Raw genomic sequence first — 19,159 nt, forward strand, 5'->3', positions numbered from 1 at the left:
ATGGCTGAGTTCCCCTTTCATACAGCTGGTACAGTGTGGCGTATTTGGTGCTGGAGTTCAGCCTAGTAAACTTCATTTTTAGTGAAGGACTCAGCCTCCAAGATGAGCATGATAGTAACGTAGTTATTTGGCCTCTCCCACTGAAGAGTGGCCGATTTTCCAATTACACCTAATAATTGGCCACAATTACTCCTGTTCCAGAATATTAGAATGTGGGTTATAAACTGTTCTGGCTTAAGGGATGTGTTCTCTACCTAGGTTTATATGGCCAGCTGTTGGTAGCAGTGTGGGTCTCGGATGTCTGAAATAGGGCCTGGACTGTGAAGCTCTCCCACAATTTATTAACGCTGAGCTTTGCTCAGTGCACATGCTGGCCGAAAGAAAGCACCCCTAGGCATAGACACAGTAATCTCCCCATCTCACCCAGCAATCAGTCCTCACACACTGGAGTTTTCAGTTTTCAGCTGCTCTGGGTGCTCTCATTGTACAAACTAAGCGCTGGCTACAAAGTATAGAAAGCTTAAGGCCCAAGTGTCAGCGTTGCTTGAATAACTGGAAAGAGCTCAAGGTAACATACGTGACCTCTTATCTCCCCACTTGTGTTTTATCCTCACAACACCCCTGGATGCCAAGTTGAGCGATGACTGGCTCAAGACCATCCTACTCAGCCCAGCATTCTGTTTGCACGCTGGCTAACCAGATGCCCCAAGGGGAAGACCAGAACTGACATGCTCCCAGCTTCCGTCCTAGCAACTGGCATTGTGATTGGCATACTGCCTCTGATACTGGAGGTGACAGCCATCTGTCTGGTAGCTGCTGCTATCAGAAGTGGTGGACTTGGAAGGCTTTTAGTCCGACTCAGAAGGGCTCTTCTTATCTTAACTGGGTCAGGAAGCCTCGGGTTAGAACCGGGTTAGCGATGAAGGTCTCTAGATGGTCTCAAGCCAATCACCCTCTCTCATCTTCACATTCCATCCAGGGTTGTCGTGAGGATAACACAGATGGGGTGAGTGGATAAATATCCATGTACAACATCCTGTGCTCCTTGGAAAAACTGGGATAAATACGTCAGAGTAATTATAATTTTAGGTTTTCTAGTGCCATTACCAGTGGGGGGTGGGGGTAATACTAGAAAGCAGCTGATTAGCCTTATTTCTTTATCAGAGCCAACCAGTGTTCACAGACTAGCACGTGAGCTTCCAGGTCGCACAGAGCTCTTCCTCAGCCTGAGAAATGCACGCTCTCCCCCCTTCCGGTTAAATGGTGCGATCCACTTGCAGTTCCCACGGGGCGCCGCTAGCGGTCGCGCCTCCTTCCCCTTCCCTTCCGTGCGATATCGACATGACACAGCACAATAGCCAGAAGACTGCGGAGGCAGAGCTACAGCAGCTGGGGCACCGCGGTGCATGCTGGGCTGGCCGGAGAGTTGTTGGATCGTTTTTGAGTGGCAGGCGCCCCCGACCAATACGGGCGAGGCGGGAGGGAGGCCGCCAACCAATAGGAGGCCGGAGGGGAGGGCGGGCTTCCGGCGTGACAAGGCGAAGCCGTCGCAGGCGGCCGGAAGGAAGCGGGGCAGCGCCTGAGGGGGAAGAAGCGGGGCGGCAGCGAGGCGGCAGGTGATTCTAGGCGGGCTGGGCCTCCGCTGGCGGCGGGGAGGGTGCCTGCGGGGGCGCCGGCGGCGTGTGGGGAGGGGCTTGCGGCGGTGAGGCGGAGCCCCTGGGGGCGAACTAGGCGGTGGATGGGGGGATTCGGGCCGTGAGGGAAGCGACGCTCCCAGGGGAGGCTGCGGGGCCTGCTAGTGAAGCAGCCCGACGCTGCTCCGAGCGGAGCGAGGGGCAACGAGCGGGTTGGGCCACCTCAGGCTGTGGGGGGATGCTGTTTTTAATCCTATTCCCTTCTCCCCCGGCAAAACGACGACGACAACAGCCACTTTAAAACCTCCCAGAAAGAAGACGGGGAAGTTATGAGCACGTAGGGAGAGAGCGGCTTGGGCTACAACGTCCATGCCGAGCTAACTTTCTACTTGCAGGGAGCCAATTCCTTGGGGGGGAAATGACTTAAGAAGTGGGACCTGCAGCAGAACGTTGCGGTGCGGGGTGCTCCTGTTCAGGGTGCCAGCTAGCCAGCCTTGCCTCTTTCTGTGGCGCCTCATTCCATTCCCGTGTCCTCCCGTAAAAGGGCCGGGAGTTCTGCAGCCACTGAGCATGCTCGGCCCTCGCTGGGCTGGTTTTGGCTCCCCTTCAGATAGTGGTGGCTTGTGTCATTTCTGTACTGCCCAGTAGCCAAGGCTTGGTGGCCGGATCACAAACTTAAAGCCCATAAAATGCAACAATATAATAAAATAGACACTTCGTACTTTGGCAAACGTTTGCGTTCCCCAAGCGTGCGGATGCCTCCCTCTTGTGCCATTTTGGTCACATAAGGCATCTAGAGAATTTCACGATTAGTGTATATGACGTAGGGGAATGTTTGAAGTTTTGATTATCCCTCCAGCCTGCAATTGAGAATGGTACAGTTCACTCTTGCCACCTCATCCTGTTGCATGTGCAAATCTACCTTAACTACTTCTGTCGTGCTTCTGGAATTATTATTACATTTCTATACTGCTCCATAGTCGAAGCTCTCTGGGTGGTTTACAGAAATTACAGCCTGCCTGATTTTCCGTTTTCTCTATTCTTCCTACCCCCAGCCTCCATCCCAACACATTTGTTTACTGGGCCTTCTTTTAGTTAGGGTGATAAAATGTTGTATCTGGCTTCACATTCCTATTCAGATTCCTTGAAAAACATGTGGGATGAACTTTAGTGACTGTCTTTTTCAGTCTAGTTTACCTCACAGTGTTGTTAGGATAAAATTGGTAACTGTGATTAGGTTTTATTGTATGAACATTGAAAGGGAGCATGTTTATAGATAAAGCAGTGTCAAAATTATAGCAGTGTTATTACTGCTGTTGTATGTTTCATGATTAATTTGCAAAGTGCTTAATTTTGTAAACTGAAATCTTGTATTTTGCTTGCTCTTCACCTCAGATGTTCCATTTTTACAGATGGGCAAAACAGGCTGTGTCCAGGACCCTGGCTAGTGCATGGCTTAATACGTCAGCTGCCACTGTGCCATAAGCTTCAGTATACCTACCAGCTCAGGGCCATACAACAAGGGTGCTTCCAGATGAGGCTTTTATTGTGCAATTGCCCTGCCTCATCAGTCATGGAATCTTACTGAGGGTACAGTGTCTTCCATTTGTAACTCTCCCGTGTTTTTTCACCACTTCCATCTTTTTCCTTGCCATAAAAAATATCTTAAATGGAATAGCTGCACTGTGCCTTTTTATTGGTAGCACTAGGAGTTGTCGCCTTGAAGCATCCAAGCCAATATTTGAATTAAGATTTACCAGTTTCAGGTCTCTAACTAAAACAAGTTAAGAGTAAATTAGGAATACTAATTATAGGCTTCAGAAGTTGCCAACTCTTAAACTGGGTGAGTGGCCCTAATCCTAAAACAATACTATCCCAAATGACTCAATAGATATCCTGTAGGATAATGCTGTTTGACAAGACAACGGACGCCCCACACTGGGGAGAATCCAATCCTGCCTGTCCTCGAGCGGAGCCCACTGCTGTTTATGTGAGCTCTGCAGACCTGCCCCCTTCTGAAAACAAGTGTTTCCGCTCATTTCACATTGCCCCCAGAAGTGCTAAATCGCCGTTGCGCAAGCGGTGGGGGCCATTTGCACAACAGAATCATTGGGACCGGCCATGTGTGGCCTGTTATGATTGGATACCACACATTATGTTTAATTACTTCCCCTCACTAAAAATGTATGTAATTGTAATACTGATAGGCTGGGTTTGGGTGAGCCATGGTGCTCGCGGGTGCCATGTTGTGTATGCACACACACACACACACACGGTCGTGGGTTGTTCTACTGTGCAAACCGGGCAAGCGTGGGTTATGCGAGGCGTAACCTTTGTTCACCAAGTTTGCATGACACAACAACCCCTGAGCAGGAGTTGCGTATTCAAAATGGCGCCTGCATGCGCCCACAGCATCACCATGGGTTAAATAACCCATGATGGGCTGTCATGTCCTCCGAACAGCTCCATAATCTTGATTATTTTCTTGTCCTCATCTTTATACATATACTTGAGCTTTTACTTATTCTAAGTAGTTTATTATTCATTACATTTATGTGACGGGAAGGTGGTTGGCTGGGATTCTGAAACTGAATAGCTTGTTTGTGCTGTTAGGCTAATAATCAGATGTGTGAGCTTCCAAAATAGGCAGGTGGTGGGAATAGCATGCAGTTCATGTTAGTGTGAACATGTTTACAATGTTGCAAGTAACTGGTAACCTGAATTTCAACAGGTTACCTTTAGCCATCACTGCCTGACAGACTGTCAGTGCTGGTCCTCTGTATAGAGTGCATTGCAGAATGTGTAGAGATGACAGCTCTGAAATGGCATCTGTCACCAATAGTGGACCCCACCCTTTTTTTGTCAGTGGGAGTGGAGTTAATTACATAGTCTTCCTGCTCCAAGAATATTTGGCAGCCTGATTTTTTCTACTAAACCTAAGTGCAGCCAAATTAAGATATTAGAAGAATACATTATCGCCCTCTGTCTGTGAGTGGCTGCTTAAAAGTTTGGATGTAGCAGGAATGGACAAATCAACATAACGTATACATAGAAGAGTGGGAAATCTACACATAATACAGCTGTCAAATGGAATAGCTTTATTGTTAGAATAGTAATTATGGTTGTATTAGGTTAGAAAGAACTTTTTATATATAACCAGAAGATAATGTCTGTTAAATTTCATTCTAGCTTATAGCTTGTTGTATAGTTGTCGCCTTCTTATAATAAAAACAAAAACGTCTTGTGTCATGACCTGGGCCCCCAAGGTGAAGAAGTTCTTGGCTTTTGGCAGAAGAATGTACGTGAAGGAGCTCAGCCGTAGCCATCAAACAATGTCATTTGAGAGCTTGATACAGCAATAAGATAAGAGCTGGAGAAGCTATGTTGGGAAACAAGCCCTGAATGCAAGAGGAGGTTGCCTGTTGTGTAGGATGTCGATTCATTCCTTCAGAATCCTTTCGTTACTATTGACTTCCTATGGACTCAAGTTCTCTGTAGCTCTTTATAAGAATGATCAGGAGTCTGACTTGGAGGAAAGCCGAAGCTAAGGAGCTGATGCTTTGCATGGTTTGGAGTGGAGAATGGTGCTAGAGGACCTCAGGATCTCTTGATGTTCTGAGCACTGAAGCGTTGTACTGGTGAGTATTATTTCAGTCACTATTGTGCAAATGGCTTCTATATTTGCAGTGCTGCAACTCTTAGTATGTCATGCATGTTCATAAAAGCACAGGAAGGCTCTGTTTTCAACAGATTATAATGGCATGCTAATTCTTTAAAGAATAAATTTTCAGTAATCTTATTTTTCTGGGGCCTTTGATCTAGCTTTTAAGCTGCTGCTATTTTATTGAAATGTATACATGTTGTGTGTGTTTTAGATTTTGTGCAGTCTTAACTTTGGAAGTGGTTTATTCACTTAAAAGGAAGTAGACACAAAACTTGTTGATCCCTTCCTGAGATGGGCCCCATACATTCTATTGATATGGGTGTTTTCTTCCCATCACAAGTTTATGATCTGATGTAAGTGAGGCTATTACCTATTCTTTCAATAGCAGGAATAATCATTTTAAAGTTGGTTCAACTCCTTAACTTTGCTTCTGCTTCCCAGGATGAGGTACAATAAGTGTTCTTGGATCTAGTTACAGGGGACTGCTGTTTTTTCTGTGTCCTGTGTGGTGTGTTTTTTTCTGGACAGTTGGTGTATCATAGTAATGGCTTTCTAACTCTTCTCTTTGTAGACTCTGCATAAATACCTCTCATACATCATCCTGACCCTGGGGGCTCCTTTCAGCTGTTGCTCATCCACATCACTCGAAGGCTTTGATACCAGATGCTACCCTGACAACACTTTCTAAATCCTGTGAAGAGCTTACCAAAGAGTACAGGGTGGTTGGAGGATTGGTATTATAGACCTATGTGAAGAGTCTGTTTTATCACCTTGCAAAAGGGAAGAAGTATCTGCAGGATTTGCAAGAATGAATGAAGATGGTTGCTGCTGCTGAGATACTTGGACTGTTGGTCTCTGTTGTCCATACCTACAACGGACAGCCCACCCTTAATTGGAAATGATGCTGTGACTGGTTCAACCCAACTGGGAAATCTCCTTGAGAAGAAGTTCAGGTCTACAGGAATTCTAGCTTGGATCTGCCCATTTAAGGCAGTCAGATTGGCTCTCTTAAGCCATCTTTTAATGCTGAGTTTCAGAGATGCCTTGCCCCTCTTAGAAACGTCCTTCTGATAACTGTGGATTCAGGTGTTAATAGAACTGTGTATGCATGAGAGTGAATTACTCATTATGAAACCTTGTCTCTTTCCAGGATGTCTTCTGGTGCTTTATTTCCAAGCCTGGTGCCAGGCTCCCGGGGCTCATCTAGCAAATATTTGGTAGAGTTCCGTGCAGGAAAGATGTCTTTGAAAGGCAGCACTGTGACACCAGACAAGAGGAAAGGTCTTGTATACATCCAGCAAACAGATGATTCCCTCATTCACTTCTGTTGGAAAGACAGGACTTCTGGGAATGTGGAGGATGTAAGTTGTTGTTGTTGTTGTTGTTCAGTCGTTCAGTCATGTCCGACTCTTCGTGACCCCATGGACCATAGCACGCCAGGCCTTCCTGTCCTGCGCTCTCTCCCGGAGCGTGCTCAAGTTCATATTCATTGCATCAGTGATGCTATCTAGCCATCTCATCCTCTGCCGTCCCCTTCTCCTTTTGCCTTCAGTCTTTCCCAGCATCAGGGTCTTTTCCAGGGAGTTTTCTCTTCGCATTAGGTGGCCAAAATATTGGAGCTTCAGCTTCATTATCTGTCCTTCCAATGAGCACTCAGGGTTGATTTGACCTCCTTGCAGTCCAGGGGACTCGTAAGAGTCTTCTCCAGCACCACAGTTCGAAAGCATCAATTCTTCGGCGCTCAGCCTTCCTTATAGTCCAGCTCTCACAGCCATACATTACTACTGGGAAAACCATAGCTTTGATTAGACGGACCTTTGTTGGCAAGGTGATGTCTCTGCTTCTTACTATGCTGTCTAGGTTTGCCATAGCTTTCCTCCCAAGGAGCAAGCGTCTTTTAATTGCATGGCTACAGTCACCGTCTGCGGTGATCTTGGAGCCCAAGAAAGTAAAATCTGTCACTGCTTCCATTTCTTCCCCTTCTATATGCCAGGAAGTGATGGGGCCAGATGCCATGATCTTTGTTTTTTTAATGTTGAGTTTCAAACCAGCTTTTGCACTCTCCTCTTTCACCCTCAACAAGAGGCTCTTGAGATCCTCTTCGCTTTCTGCCATTAGGGTGGTATCGTCTGCATATCGGAGGTTGTTGATAATTCTCCCAGCAATCTTAATTCCGACCTCTGATTCATCCAACCCGGCATTTCTCATGATGTACTCTGCATATAAGTTAAATAAGCAGGGTGACAATATGCAGCCTTGTCGTACTCCTTTCCCAATTTTGAACCAATCAGTTGTTCCATGTCTGGTTCTTACTGTTGCTTCTTGACCCTCGTACAGGTTTCTCAGGAGACAGGTAAGGTGGTCTGGTACTCCCATCACTTTCAGAATTTGCCACAGTTTGTTGTGATCCACACAATCAAAGGCTTTAGCATATTCAATGAAGCAGAAATAGACGTTTTTCTGGAATTCTCTTGCTTTCTCCATGATGCAGCGAATGTTGGCGATTTGATCTCTAGTTCCTCTGCCTCTTCTAAACCCAGCTTGTACTTCCGGTAGTTCTCGGTTCGCATACTGCTGAAGCCTAGCTTGTAGGATTTTGAGCATCACCTTGCTGGCATGTGAAATGAGCGCAATTGTGCGGTAGTTTGAACACTCTTTGGCGTTGCCCTTCTTTGGAATTGGAATGTAAAGTGCACCAAATTTAAGTTGTACATACATAGATTCAGATCCAATTTGCATATTGAGAGAGGGTTAAGAGTGGTTGGGGGTGTGTGTAAGAGATTGAGATTCATGGTTTGTGGAAACATGCACTCATTTTTTCCCTCCGCTAGCAAGACACCAAATGAACACAGGATTTGTGCGTTTTGCCCGAGGAAGATGTGCACATTCCCTTGAAGATTATTTGTGCATCTGCTTAACTCTTTCTTAATTAGTGAAGCACCTCCTAGACACCCATAATGAGAGACTTTTAACTGTAGTTTGATTGAGAAGGTGGCTGTTGATTGGAATATAGGGAGTATTGCTTCTCTTCTTTGTATTTCAGGACTTGATTATTTTTCCTGATGACTGTGAATTTAAGAGAGTGCCTCAGTGTACTACTGGTCGTGTATATGTTTTGAAATTCAAGGCTGGGTCCAAGCGACTCTTCTTCTGGATGCAGGTTTGTGATTTCAGTGGCCTTTCTCCTCTGTTAGCACATAAGGTGCATAGTTGCATGTTATGTAATGCTGAAGCATACTGGGATGCTATGGGTTAGGTATCTCTTCTAGGGTGAAATACTCTTTTTCCTTCCAGGAGCCCAAAACCGAGAAAGATGAGGAGCATTGCCGTAAGGTCAATGAGTATCTCAACAACCCACCAATGCCCGGAGCTCTGGGTGGTAGTGGAAGTGGAGGCCATGAACTTTCTGCCCTTGGAGGTACAGATTTTTCTCTTTGGGGGGCAAATTTTAGTTACGTAAGAGCTAGTTCCAGTATTTGGGCATGGGGGTTGTTTTATATCCTGGTTTTCAGCATAATATCTTCTAAGAGGGCTGATAGAGTTAACCTCAAATTAAAACATAAAAAAAACACTGAACTGAAATTGCAATAAAACCAAACCAGCAAGGCAACCATAAGAAATTCAGAAGTGAATTTGAGGAGAATAAGATGATAAAACTCCATAACTATGGTGCTACTACTGAAAAAGCCCCTATCTCTGGTTACATCCTAAGAACTGGCTTCTGAGAAAGATCTGTTAAGAATAGGTAGGTTCATTTGGAAGCACACGGTCTTTCAGCGATGAACTGGGTGAGAATTTTCTAGACGCAAGATACAACTTTGGAGAATATGTTGAGTTTCTTCTATTTTTGTGTGTCAAGCATAGTAATGAGACTTTCTGCATAAAACTTTAGGTGAAGGACTAAACATTTGTGAATAATGTATTTATTTTTTTAGGTGAAGGTGGCTTGCAAAGCCTTTTAGGAAACATGAGCCATAACCAGCTCATGCAACTGATTGGACCAACAGGCTTAGGAGGACTTGGTAATATGCTCTCACATCTTTATGCCAAAATAGTATTTGCCTGGGTTAGGTCTAACCTCAGCTGCAGGTTGAACATAAGTGCCACTTCACTGATGTGATGACATGTATGTTGCTAGAAGTCCCCCACCCTGCCCATGGAAAGCTTCACTTGTGCCAGCTTCCACTGGTGGAGCTGGGGAATGTGCATGGGGATGGCAGTTCCTGGTACATAGCAAAGGAACAAAAGGGCTTAGAAAGTGGCAAGTCCCTATGCCAACCCTGGGGCTGTTGTAATAAAACCCACGTATTGTATAACTGCAGGTACCAAGTAGGGCCCTCCCTGCCTTAAAGTCCAACAAAACTTTATAAAAAATTAAACTCTTACAGAAAATACATGTGAGTGTTTTTATATGTATGCTCTAAAGTGGAGGAAATCCACCTGCGATGGCGGAGAGGAGAACCAAGGCCTTGCCAGTCTCTTTTCTGTTTCCACTAGGTTCAGGCAGGTACTTTACTCAGGGTTGACCATTAACCAGTGAGAGGTTGCAAAAGGACCAGAAAGTCCCTGGTCTCTTCTTGCTAAGTTCATCCATAACTGTCTAGTCTAAATAGTGAAATTGTGAAGCGAGATTGCACTTTTGTCTCTCTTTGTGGGGAAAACTATAATATGAAGGAGTCCAGATAGCAGTGTATTCTTTAACCCTTTTTCTAAAATGTCTCTAATCAGAAGCTGCTTTTTTCTTTTGTGAAAGGTGGGCTTGGTGCTCTGACAGGTCCTGGTCTGGCTAGTCTTCTGGGAAGTGGAGGGCCTCCAACTAGCAGCTCTTCTTCAAGGTAAGAGGAGAGGTCAACTAGCTTACAATTGTCTTTAAAAATGGAGTACTTCAATAATACTTGAGGTCCTGTTTAATCATTACAATAATGCCATGGGAACTGCTTTCCCATAGTTTCCTCTCATTAAAAGTTGCTGTAATGTTTTAAGGTCCCACAGCCAGATGTATGGGGCCTGTTGGGGCTTAATCAGCCCTCTCTGTGGTTGAGGCACTTTTAAATGTTACAGCAGTGCTGTGGGATGAACCCACAGAAAAGCAGCTCCCTCCGTACCAATGTAACATTTAAAGAGGACCTGGATCTAGCTTGATTTGGGGTGGGATTTCTTTTACCAGGGATGCTTAGAGAAGATAAAAGGAAAAAGGAGAAAAGAAAGGGCTGGGAACACTATGAGCACAATTACAATTCTTTGATTACTGTAGTAATTTTAGGGCTCATTCTGATGTTAGCCTACATATAAACCTGAGACCAAACCTGGTCCATTCAAGACTTGAGAGCAAACACACCTGAATTTGGTGCAGTGCGTTGTCATACTTTTTGCTGGGTAGTACTTGTTCTGTAGCTAAATGAAGATTGTTACATAAGGGTGTGTTGAATGAGCTCAGAACATCTGTTGGGGGAGAAGACCTGTTGGTAATCCGAACTGGATGTTCTTTGGCTAGTTCTCAAGCCAGCAACCCCCCCCCCCCCACTGCGAATCCCATTTGCAAAAATTAATGACATTAATTGCCTTTTAGCTCTCGCAGCCAGTCAGCAGCTGTGACACCATCTTCCAGCACTTCCTCCACACGGGTAACGCCCGCTCCCTCTGCTCCCGCAGCTGCCACTGCCGCTGCCACCAGCCCCAGTCCTGCTCCAAGCTCAGGAAATGGAACCAGCACAGCAACAAGCCCTACCCAGCCCATCCAATTAAGTGACCTCCAGACTATCTTAGCAACTATGAATGTGCCTGCTGGAGCAGGAGGACAGCAAGGTAAAGGGGCAGCGCTGCGTCTTTGGTCAAGCAGGAGGATCGGTCTCCCCCATTGTTAAGGGGATCCTGAAATTCCTGTGCCTTAAGCACTCTAGCCCCCTTCCCACTGGAACAGCTCTAAAATATGTCTTTGTACAGGGGCATGGAATAGAATCATAGAGTGGTAGGGTTGGAAGGGACCTAGAAGACCGAGTCCAACCCTCTGCTCAGTGCAAGAATCCAAGTCAGAGTATCCCTGACAGATGGCTGTCCAGCTTCGTCTTGAATGCCTCTAGTGTGGGAGAGCCCACCACCTCCCTAGGGAATTGGTTCCATTGTCGTATTGTTCTAACAGTCAGGACATTTTTCCTGATGTTCAGCCGGAATCTGGCTTCCTGTAACCTGAGCCCATTTTTCTGTGTCCTGCACTCTGGAGTGATCGAGAAGAGATCCTGGCCTCCCTCTCTGTGACAACCTTTCAAGTACTTGAAGAGTGCTATCCTATCTCCCCTCAGTCTTCTCAAGGCTAAACATGCCCAGCCCAAAATAGCATTTGCCTTTTTGCAGCCACATCACATTGTTGGCTCATATTCAGCTTGTGATAGACAACAATTCCAACATCCTTCTCACTTGTAGTATTGTTGAGCTAAGTATCCCCCATCTTGTAACTGTGCATTTGGTTTCTTTTTCCTAGGTGCAGAACTGGGCATTTATCCCTATTAAATTTCATTCTGTTTTCTGCCCAGCTCTCCAGCCTATCAAGATCACTTTGAATTTTGTTTGTCTTCCAGGGCATTAGCTATCCTGCCCAATTTTGTGTCATCTGCAGATTTGATGAGCATTCCCTGCACCTCCTCCTCCAAGTCATTAATAAAAATGTTGAAGAGCACTGGGCCCAGGACTGAGCCTTGTGGTACCTCACTCATTACCTCTCCCCAGTTTGAGAAGATCCCATTGATAGCACTCTTTCAGTCTGAATCTGTAGCCAGCTGGATCCACCTGACATCTAGCCCACTTTGAGCTACTTTGCTCATCAGGATATCATGGGGCACTTTGTCGAAAGCTGTGCTGAAGTCGAGGTATATTATGTCCACAGCATTCCCACAGTCCACAATGGAGGTAACCTGGTTAAAAAATGAGATTAGATTGGTCTGGCAGGATTTGTTCTTGACAAATCCAAGTTGGCTTCAGATAATCACTGCATTGTTTTCAAAGTGCTTCCAGATGGATTGCTTTATAATCTGTTCCAGAGTTTTCCTGGAGAAAAGGAAAGGAAAAGAAACTACAGGCTGACTGGCCTGTAGTTCCCAGGTTCCTCCTTTTTGCCCTTTTTGAAGATAGGGAGGGACAACATTAGCCCTCCTCCAGTCATCTGGCACTTCACCTGTCCTCCATGATTTCTCAAAGATAATAGACAGTGGTTCTGAGAGCTCTTCTGCCAGTTCCTTTATTACTCTAGGATGCAGTTCATCTGGCCCTGGAGATTTGAACTCATTCAGAGTAATTAGGTGTTCCTTGACCATATGCCTATCAATTTCAAGCTGCAATCCTGCCCCTTCAGCCTGTACTTCGCCTTTGCCAGGGGGCTCATAGACCCTCTTTTGGAAGAAGACTGAGCCAAAGTAGGAATTGAGCACTTCTGCCTTCTCTTTGTCATCTGTTACCATTTTGCCATCCTTATTTAATAGTTGAACCACCATTTCTTTCCTCTGTCTTTTACTATGCACATATCTGAAGAAAGTCTTTTTGTTGGTTTTAGCATCCCTCACTAACCTCAGATCATTCTCAGCTTTAAGCCTTCCTGACACCATCCCTGTAATTCTGTGCTACCTGCCTGAATAGATTCTTCATGTTTTGTCCCAGTGTTTGCAGGGGTGTGTGTGTGTGAAGCATATAATTTAACCCTACCTGTATGGTGTGAGTGTCAGAATCTGAGGCACTAGGAGTCAAACCGTATCTATTTACCAGGAAATAAACTACCTAGGATTTAGCTGTAATAGGCTAAAAGTTTTTATCATTTGAGACTTCTCATGGTGCCTAAATTACACATGAAACTCACAGAGCTGTCTGTAGCAGGCTTGCTAATTCTACAGGTAAACAACCTTATTGCCTTTTTACCAGTTGACCTGTCCAGCGTATTGACCCCTGAGATAATGGCGCCCATTCTGGCAAATACAGAGGTTCAGGAGCGCTTGCTGCCTTACCTTCCTTCAGGGGAATCTCTGCCCCAGACAGCAGAGGAGATCCAGAACACGCTGACCTCTCCACAGTTCCAGCAGGTAAAGTTCTAATATCACTGGGAAAGTAGAACTGTGACAGAGCCACCTGACAGTAGCAAGAGCAGCTCTTGAGCTGGCTTATACTGAACAGGACTGGCTGAAGCATGGCCAGGAGAGATCTTCAGTAACCCTCACCACACTCAGGAAGGCTGCCGGCAGAGAAACTTCTTATGAGGCTCTTCTTTCAAGTCTCTACATTTAAAAATGGCTGTTTGCAGATGAGTGAGCCAAAGGGGTTATGCAACCCCTGAATGGATGCATAGGGTAGGTGCAAGTAGTGGCGGCATTTTTCATCTCTGTAGTTGAGGAAAACCTTACGCATACAAGGCCATATGTTTTGTTAGCCCATAGAACTAGTGGCCAGCCTGTCCACCTGTATCTGACACTTGGGCTGTCTTTTCTGCTTTCAGGCCACTGTGCCCAAAACTTTCTCCAGCCTACAAAATGCTCCATTTTGTGGATGCATTTCTTACTTGTTACAGGCAGTCCAAGCAAATTTTATTTACAAGCCTGCCTTAAAAGGGCTGATGCAGCGCTGCTTAGCTGTGAGCCCACTTGTCCCTAGTGACTTACTGAATTAATCTGAACCTGGTAGCAGTGAGCTCAGCTCTTTGGTGCTAATTGGTAGTACCTGGGGAAGGTTGTGTTATGAATTTGGAGCACAAACATGTAGGCTAGGGGGAAATTTTGTTTTGTAGAAAGGTCAGCCCACTTGGGATCTTATTGAGCTGTGCCAGTGTTTCTCTGAACACCTTTACTGGTGTCCACCGAGGTGCCCTACCCTTTCCATTGGAAAAAAAAAGTATTTTTTGGCAGCTGGGATTACTGTGAAATCGGTTTCTGTTGGTGCTGAAAACTGTGGGTTCAAGGGAGTGGGTTAGTGTGTTGGGCCTCAGACCCCACCTCTGCCTCGTACTTAGTCTTTGGGGCAGGTTACTTGTCCTTTGCCGCACCTCCCATAGCAGCCATTTTGTGGTGGTGCCCAGGAGTTTATCAAATAGCCGAATGTGCCCATGGCCCCAAAAAGGTTACCTATTCCTACTGTAGTTCCTCTTTGGAGCCAGATCACTTTCAGTCTGCCTGTTGGGATAAATCTTGGGGTTAGGGTTAGGGTTAATCTTGATCTTGGGAAGTGTAGCAAGTTTGATATTCTAGTATCTGGTGCCCCTTTAAACCGAGGATTAACCCTTTAAGAGTTTGACATGGCTTTTGTTTTCTTTTTCAGGCACTGAGCATGTTCAGCGCTGCCTTGGCTTCAGGGCAACTGGGACCTCTAATGAGTCAATTTGGCTTACCAGCTGAGGCAGTAGATGCAGCAAACAAAGGTGGTAAGTGCCTTTTGTCAATAGGATCAGAGCTGCTTGCTGGCCAACCTTAAAATAATAGAGCTCCCGCTAGCTCAGAGGTATTTAAATTATTTTAGAGCCCCATATCCCTTCTTGATTTGGAGGTGCCTGAATTAGGGATCAAGGTAAAAGCGTGCAACTTTGGGTCATCTCTCTGTGTTTAAACAAAGAAAAGATTGCTGTGTGTGGTGATGCATTACTGCTGTTACAGTGCTCTTGTCTAGCTGCGAATACTGAATGGAATGTCATGAGTACTTTCTGTTATAAGTAACCTCAGAAAGTAGAAAGCTTGTAGTGATAAATCACACTCTAGCTTGCTGAATGTCCTGGTATGAAGTTGGGAAGATTTTAGTATTATAAGCCAATGAGTAGGGAGTTGAATTTGTCTGGTAGACCAGTTAAGGTTGGTTCTCCCATAAGTGTATGAAATAAATGGAAATAAAGTATTTAGCTTTCTGGAAGAGAGCTTATAAGAAATCGATAACAGTGAGTAAACTTATGTGGTGTGAAAGATCCTTTAAGATATGATCTGACAAATCCCAGTTGGCCTACTTACTACAAGCTCTTCATGCTTTGGCAAAATTAAGATAAATACCACCATTAGTTTACTTTCAACATAGCCTGTCATATTGCATGTGCCATTCTGTTGCCAAATTACCGCTTTAATGTGTCTTGTTTTTAGATGTAGAGGCCTTTGCAAAAGCAATGCAGAACAATGTCAAATCTGATCAAAAGGAAGGAGATTCAAAGGACAAGAAGGACGAAGAGGAAGACATGAGTTTAGATTAGGTTTCTTAACTGTCTAACGGGTACTCCTAGATATTAACGTTAAGATAAGTAGGGTCACTAGCTAACTTCATGTATTGAATCTACAAGTAAAGGATCTCTCTGCCAAATTTATTCTGGGTATACTGGGTTTTTTCCCCGCTTGCTGCACAGTCAAACAGATGTTTATCTTTGGCCTTAAAGTACGCATGCCCTTGGAAATTATTTGGTTTACCTAACTGAAATCTTGCATTAACTATAGTTGCAAGCTCTAAGCTTGCGGTTAACTCACATGCATCACGTTGGCAACATAGTTCATAAATCTTATATTTAGTTAATTGTATGGCCCACATCCAGAATTACTGGAGGATCATTTAAGGCCTTGTCTGTATGCAGAATGTTTTTGGATTTAACAGTCTTATTGTGAGAATTATCTTCACATAAGGCTGTGTCTTATTTCTACCAAGTCCCCTCTCCCCCATGCTTCATTAAATGTTTGAGGGGGGACCTGACCGTCTGTGATGGGTTTTTTGGACGAGAAAGGACAGGAACAGGAAAGCCCTGTTTTGTGAGTCAAACTCCACATGTTCTTAAGTTCTAAGGCAATAAATCCAAAAACATCTAGCTTTGACTTTCAGAACCTTGCTTCCCTGACATCTTTTGTTTACAGTGTGCGTGGCTATCTGCACTCCTTGCATGTTGAAATGGGCTAGGGAATCTCCCCCCTTTCCATAAGATCTTAACTACCACATCTTGCAGATGCTGGGAGGGGCAGTTCTTAAGCAGGAGACAAACCAGGGTACTTGGTTATTAAGTGAGAATGGTCATGGCTTGTAAATTTGCAGGCATATAATTACAGTAGTAGAATTATGGGGATGACCAAGTTTTGAGAAAGCTAGGACATAGCTTGAACATGATCAAGCAGTTGAGTATGCCAGTTGCATATGTTCTATGTGTTTTAAGTACAAATTTAGGCCTCTGAGCTTATCTCTACAAAAAAGGGAAAGCAGATAGAAAACTGTATATGGCTTAAAGCTATCTTCCAGCATGAAAATAGATGGAGTGAGTCCCTTCTATAGTATGTCCAGGCATGGTATCCCAAGACTTCAGTAACTCAAGGATGCTGTTCCACCTCTGCATTTAAACAGCTCCGTACAAATTTTTACGAAGTATAGACCATAAAACTTTATTTGAATTAAAAGTATGTACCAGTGATTTACAAAGATCATGCCTTGATAGTACAGCTTCAACACATATAATTACATTTGTTGAAAGAGAAACAAAACCTTGTTAACCCCATTTTACAATATTTACCCCAGCATTAAAACAACCAATATACCGATAAGTTATAAAGTCCTTTTCAGAACCCATATCTTGTCCCATGTGATGAGATATATATATATACATATACATACACACACATACAAATATATATAAGGACATCTCTAAGTGCACAAATGAGACATATACTGGTGTGTTTGACGTTAGTGACTGCAAGGGGAGTAACAGACGTTAAACCCAAGAATAAGGGAATAGTGGTACACGAGTCTGCTAGCCCTTTTCCTTCCCTGCACGAGGCAGCTTAGTGCTCCAGACACCTCCTGCTCTTCGGTGATGAATAAGCAGCCTGGCAGTTTACTAGGAATGTATCAAACTTCATACCTAACTTAGGACAGCAATTCCATTGGATTTGACACTGAAGCTGCCGTAATGGTATATAATATGGAAAGGGAAGCACAAGTGCATTATACGCATGCATCCTTTCCCTGTATGTTAAGTGATATCTAAAGTTTATCTCTGATTTGTTGTGGGGGAGTATTATTTAGTGGGAAGCACCAAACACTGATAAAAGATCTTATTCCTCAGATGTAATTAATGCCTGCTGGGAAAGACAGGACACAAATGCTTCTGAAGCTCAGCGGCCAGGTTCTTACTCTGCAGATGGGTTTTAATTATTTCAGCATTTAAATGCTGCCCAGACCTCATTGTTCTTATGCTCCAAGCTACTTGGAAATTATGAAATGAAATTAAGATGATGCCAGCAAGAAATTTGTTCCTTCCCCTCGGGCATTTCAGTTTGGTGAAACCATTCTTTAAGGCGCGTTGATAGAGACTGATTATAGAGAGACCACCTTATCCTTCAACATTCTTTATAAATACTCATATACTACACACATTCCTTGCCCTATCTTATTGCTGACATACTTGGGGGGCGGGGAGAGAGGAGGACATGTCCACATGTATTATGAATTAATTAAAAATAGGGCTGAGTCCCCACCCCGAAATACATCTGCTCTTGGTACAGATCACTGAACAGTCAGTGTTCAGTACCAACAGATGTGGGTGTGGGGATCAGCCATCTTCCCAGTTTGAAAGAGGAAGGCCACTGGCCTCATGGAGGGTGTTGCAGCTTTCTGTAGTTCTGACTTAACGCTTTTATACAGAGTGTGTTTACATAAAAGGGCACCCTTTAAGGCCTACTGAACCCCTGACTGTTTCAGCTTGTCTCAAGTTGATTTGCTTCCTGTTTATCACCAAGTTCTTCATGCAGCCAACGTAAGAGGGGAGATGAGCTATATGCAATGGTGAAGCAAGCCCAACGTTGGTAAGTTCTGTAGAAGGGAAAACAAAGTATCATTTTTATCACAATTGGCTTCCTTTTGCCCCTTTCTGCAACACAGCAGCTAGCCATAGTTCTAAACTATAGAACTATGGCTAGCTTTATAGTTTATAGGTTAAACTCTATAAACTATATTGGTGCAATATGCTGCTTCTTTGCTATTGGTGACGTGGACTAGATTATATAGGTTGAAGGGATCCCCAGGCCTTTTGGAACTATGACAGATTCTTGTGGGTGCCATAAAACGGCTGCCATGGGGGCAGGCATGCCCATTCACATAACACACCCCTTTTACAGAAGGTGAACTGGTGAAACAGTAATAACTTGCCCAAAATTCTGATTGCAAGGCAGAGGGGGTCTGAGCCCCAAAACAAAAAAAACTCATTTAAACCCAATTTTATGCTCCCCAAAGAAAACACATTTTATAGAAGGCGATCGATCTCTCTGTGCAAGCCCATTCAAACCTGTCCATCTCTCTCCCAAGCCACACACAAGCCCAGAAAAGGGAGAAAAAACACACACACCAGCCCTGTTTGCATGGCATGGCAACCGATGGGCGAGTAGCCACACATTGTGGGTTGTTTTGTGAACAAAACAACCAAGACAGATGATTGGGCACACCACCCAGAGTGTGTTGGTTATTTTCCCCACCCTTCTGCCTCAGTTCTCCATTCGGCTCATCTGGCATTCCAGGGGACTTGGTGGCAGAGCCAGTCTTATCTGCCGCCAAGTCCTCTATCCCTGCTCCAGTCACGATCATGCCCCTTTCCCAGCGCCAGCCCCTCCAAATGCCCAAACAACCCACCCTGCTGTGGTATATGCAAAGAAGTCCCTCATCAGCAAAACAAATGTGGAAAAACAGTTCACTGAGAAAAGTTGAAACCCTTTATGCCAAGCAAGGCAGAAGCCTGGCTTAGCAGTAAATGACCTATGGAAGGCAGCACAGCACATGAATCATGGAATCATAGGGTTGGAAAGGGCCTCCAAGACCATCAAGTCCATCCCCCCGCTCCATGCAGGAAGCCTGATTTCCAGGCAGTCTCCCATACAAGTGCTAACCAGGGCTG

The 19,159-nt window shown here is 44.7% G+C and overlaps 2 protein-coding genes across 9 annotated transcripts in view; one reads left to right on the forward strand and one right to left on the reverse strand.

Moving 5' to 3' along the window:
• Positions 1 to 1,527: 1,527 nt before the first annotated feature.
• Positions 1,528 to 16,096, forward strand: ADRM1 (ADRM1 26S proteasome ubiquitin receptor). Of its 7 annotated transcripts, XM_084854333.1 has the most exons (13): positions 1,528 to 1,616; positions 3,047 to 3,224; positions 4,901 to 5,272; positions 5,870 to 6,251; positions 6,449 to 6,659; positions 8,342 to 8,458; positions 8,593 to 8,716; positions 9,234 to 9,320; positions 10,052 to 10,133; positions 10,868 to 11,103; positions 13,204 to 13,361; positions 14,587 to 14,689; positions 15,390 to 16,096. In XM_084854333.1, the coding sequence occupies exons 5-13, from the start codon at positions 6,450 to 6,452 to the stop codon at positions 15,494 to 15,496; spliced, it is 1,224 nt and encodes a 407-aa protein (XP_084710459.1). In that variant the 5' UTR covers positions 1,528 to 1,616; positions 3,047 to 3,224; positions 4,901 to 5,272; positions 5,870 to 6,251; position 6,449; the 3' UTR covers positions 15,497 to 16,096. The 7 variants fall into 7 exon arrangements, with proteins under 7 accessions (XP_084710459.1, XP_084710455.1, XP_084710456.1 ...); XM_084854329.1 differs by lacking the exon at positions 3,047 to 3,224 and having other exon boundaries at positions 4,824 to 5,272; XM_084854330.1 differs by lacking the exon at positions 3,047 to 3,224.
• Positions 15,636 to 19,159, reverse strand: part of LAMA5 (laminin subunit alpha 5) — a 246,893-nt gene continuing 243,369 nt past the window's right edge. For both annotated transcript variants that reach the window (XM_084854353.1, XM_084854352.1), the window contains exon 80: positions 15,636 to 18,084. In XM_084854353.1, coding sequence (XP_084710479.1) covers positions 17,924 to 18,084 — 161 coding nt within the window. In that variant the 3' untranslated portion in view covers positions 15,636 to 17,923. The remainder of the gene's footprint in view (positions 18,085 to 19,159) is intronic.

This window comes from Heloderma suspectum, chromosome 4 (genome assembly GCF_057233095.1).
Source record: "Heloderma suspectum isolate Gila_16-S chromosome 4, 16-S_ref, whole genome shotgun sequence".
Classification (NCBI taxonomy): domain Eukaryota; kingdom Metazoa; phylum Chordata; class Lepidosauria; order Squamata; family Helodermatidae; genus Heloderma; species Heloderma suspectum.

What these genes read in the sequence shown, in the direction of transcription:
- ADRM1 (XM_084854334.1), top strand. Translation starts at nt 6,450, where the DNA reads ATGTCTTCTGGTGCTTTATTTCCAAGCCTGGTGCCAGGCTCCCGGGGC. An exon ending in TGAACTTTCTGCCCTTGGAG is followed by an intron (nt 8,717 to 9,233) that starts GTACAGATTTTT and finishes TTATTTTTTTAG; the next exon opens with GTGAAGGTGGCTTGCAAAGC. An exon ending in AGATGCAGCAAACAAAGGTG is followed by an intron (nt 14,690 to 15,389) that starts GTAAGTGCCTTT and finishes TCTTGTTTTTAG; the next exon opens with ATGTAGAGGCCTTTGCAAAA.